This window comes from Ceratotherium simum, chromosome 13, assembly GCF_057802395.1.
Source record: "Ceratotherium simum simum isolate JZ-2026a chromosome 13, ASM5780239v1, whole genome shotgun sequence".
Classification (NCBI taxonomy): Eukaryota; Metazoa; Chordata; class Mammalia; order Perissodactyla; family Rhinocerotidae; genus Ceratotherium; species Ceratotherium simum.
This window is the reverse complement of record NC_141912.1, coordinates 20920071-20922320: the sequence shown is the minus strand read 5'-3', so window position 1 is coordinate 20922320 and position 2250 is coordinate 20920071. Positions and strand designations below refer to the sequence as shown.

At 60.2% G+C, this 2250-nt stretch overlaps 1 protein-coding gene across 1 annotated transcript; it reads right to left on the bottom strand.

The window, feature by feature from the left end:
• Nucleotides 1–283: 283 nt before the first annotated feature.
• On the bottom strand, nt 284–1378 carry HDGFL1 (HDGF like 1). The gene has a single exon (XM_014788790.2). The coding sequence runs from the start codon at nt 1376–1378 to the stop codon at nt 689–691; it is 690 nt and encodes a 229-aa protein (XP_014644276.1). The 3' UTR covers nt 284–688.
• Between the last annotated feature and the right edge of the window lie 872 nt (nt 1379–2250).

Sequence of the window (2250 nt, the reverse complement as noted above, 5' to 3'; positions counted from 1 at the left end):
GGGCAACGGTAGGCTCTCCCATATCACAAACAACATGGATGCCCTCAAATTATTATTTTATTTGATGAAAAACTACAACTCCCAGAACTCTCTGGGTCAGCAAAAGGATTTTGGGAAGGGAGGCTCTCCCCCATTAAGCTGTCCCACTTTCCCTGAATCGAGGCAGCTGGGATGACAGGTATGGGAAGACTGGACAAGAGCTCAGGAAGATGTCACTCTCCTGCCATAGCCCCCACCACCATAGTTTGAGGATTGCCCCTTCCAGGCCCCTGGAAGTCCCCCCTGCTCATTATCCTTCACCCCTTCCACTCCTACCCCTGATTCCAATGCAGAGGTCCAGAGTGCCTGGCGCAGGGAGAGAGGGGTATCGGGAGGTGGCAACAGCTGGTCCAGGCCCCAACAGAAGCCTTGGGAAACAGCTCCAGGCAGGAAGGGGCACGGTGGTCTCATCTCATCCCAGGGAGCAGAGGCCTTGACTCAGCTCCCAGGAGTGTGGGGACACAGCGGTGAGGGCCAGGTGGCCTGCCCCATCCCAGTCGGTCAGTCCCCAGGGGCCGGGCGTGGAGAGGGAGAGCGGGTGGAGGAGAGTGGGCGGGGGTGGGGGAGGCGTCCCAGTCTGCAGGCCGTGGCCAGTTTCCCCAGTAACAGCCAGAACGCGGGTGGGGGGCTCTTCTTGAAACTTTGGTGCCTACTGGCTCTCGCGGTCTCCCGCTCCTGGGGGCTTGAGCTCTTTCTCGGCAGCCTCTTCCTCGGGCTCCTCCTCCTCCTGGGGCGGCCCTGCGGCGGGGCCCGGCTGGGACGCGGCGCCGGCGTCCCCCACCTCCAGGCGCGGCGGCCTGGCATCCTCCCGGGCGGCCTCCTCCTCCTCCTCCCCTTCCGGGTCGGCCTCCTTGGGACGTTTGGAGGTGGCCTCGTGCAGGTCCCCGGCGCTCCTCTTCAGCGGCCCCTTCTCGCCCTCCTCCTTGGCCGTCTGGTCGAGGCCCGGCTCCCCCTGCTCGTCACCGCCGCCGTCGGCGTTGCTCTTCTGGTCCCCGTCGCCCTTGGCGGCCTCCGCCTTGGGCTGGGGCCCTTCCACGCAGCTCTGCTCCTGGGCCTGTGGGCAGCCAGCAGCCTGGACGGTAGGGTTGTTCTCGATCTCCCACAGCCCCGCGCTGAACCCCCTCCTCTTGTTGGGCTTGCCGAACTTCTCCTTGGCCTCCTCGTACGGGAAGAGGCGTTGGGGGCCCAGGAAGGCCGTCTCGTGGGTCCCGAAAAAAAACACTTGGTAGCGATTGGGCGCGGCCACTTGCTCTATCCGGGCCGGCCAGTGGGCGTAGCCTTTCAGCTTGGCAAACACCAGGTCCCCCCTCTGGTACTTGCGCCTGCAGTAACGCGACATGGCGGGGGGACGGCGGACCCGGCCTGTGGCGGCCGGAGAGGGCGACGCGCTGCGGTGGCGGCCGCTGAGCTGGGCGTCGCGCGGCTGCGCCTCGAGGGGCCCCCGCGCGCCCACCGACGCGGGGTCAACGCTCCGGCGCCCTGAGAAGATTCTAGTGCGTGTATTATCTCTGCGACCCAAAGTCAGTTTGACCCTCCCGTAGACGCTGTGGTTTTAGAATGATAGAGCGATCTTGGATGTCCGGGTGGCAGTTGTGCCGTCAGTGCCCCCGTGCCGATCCATCTCTAGAGGATCTGGGCCGTGAAGATTGCATAGTTTGCTGTGTGCCAGAGTGGCCTAGAAAGGGAGGAATGGGGCAATGTGGTGAGAAAACACAGTGACACAATAAGCACATATTTCCGTGACACTTGTAACAGGCGAGTGCAAACTTGCGGTATCCGTGTGGTCCCCAATCTGCTTACTACAGAAAACTCCACTGGGTGCCTCAGGAGCTTGACGAGATGGCTGGGTCTTACTTTCAATCCTTTTCTGATTTCCTTGAGGGCTAACGCCGAACCTGCAAGGGGACTCAAGACCAGAGGGGAAGTCTGGCAAAGGCGTAGAGACAGCAATGATGTTAGGGTGTCTGGACTGCACATCTTTCGGAAACCAGTATTCCAAACGGGGTAGTACTTTTGGGGGAGGTCACAAAATGTATATACCAGCATCATGACCATGTCAAACTAGCCATATCAAAATTTCTTACTTTACATGGGAAGGTTTACATCGAATGCTGGACGTGGACTTTACCCCTTCAGAGATTCTTGCATATTGTAGAAAACAAGACTGTATGGTTATAACATGGAGAGTTTGTCAAATGCTCTCAGTATCTC

Excerpts from the sequence above, each read along its gene's own strand:
- HDGFL1 (XM_014788790.2), bottom strand. The coding sequence starts at position 1,378 with ATGTCGCGTTACTGCAGGCGCAAGTACCAGAGGGGGGACCTGGTGTTT.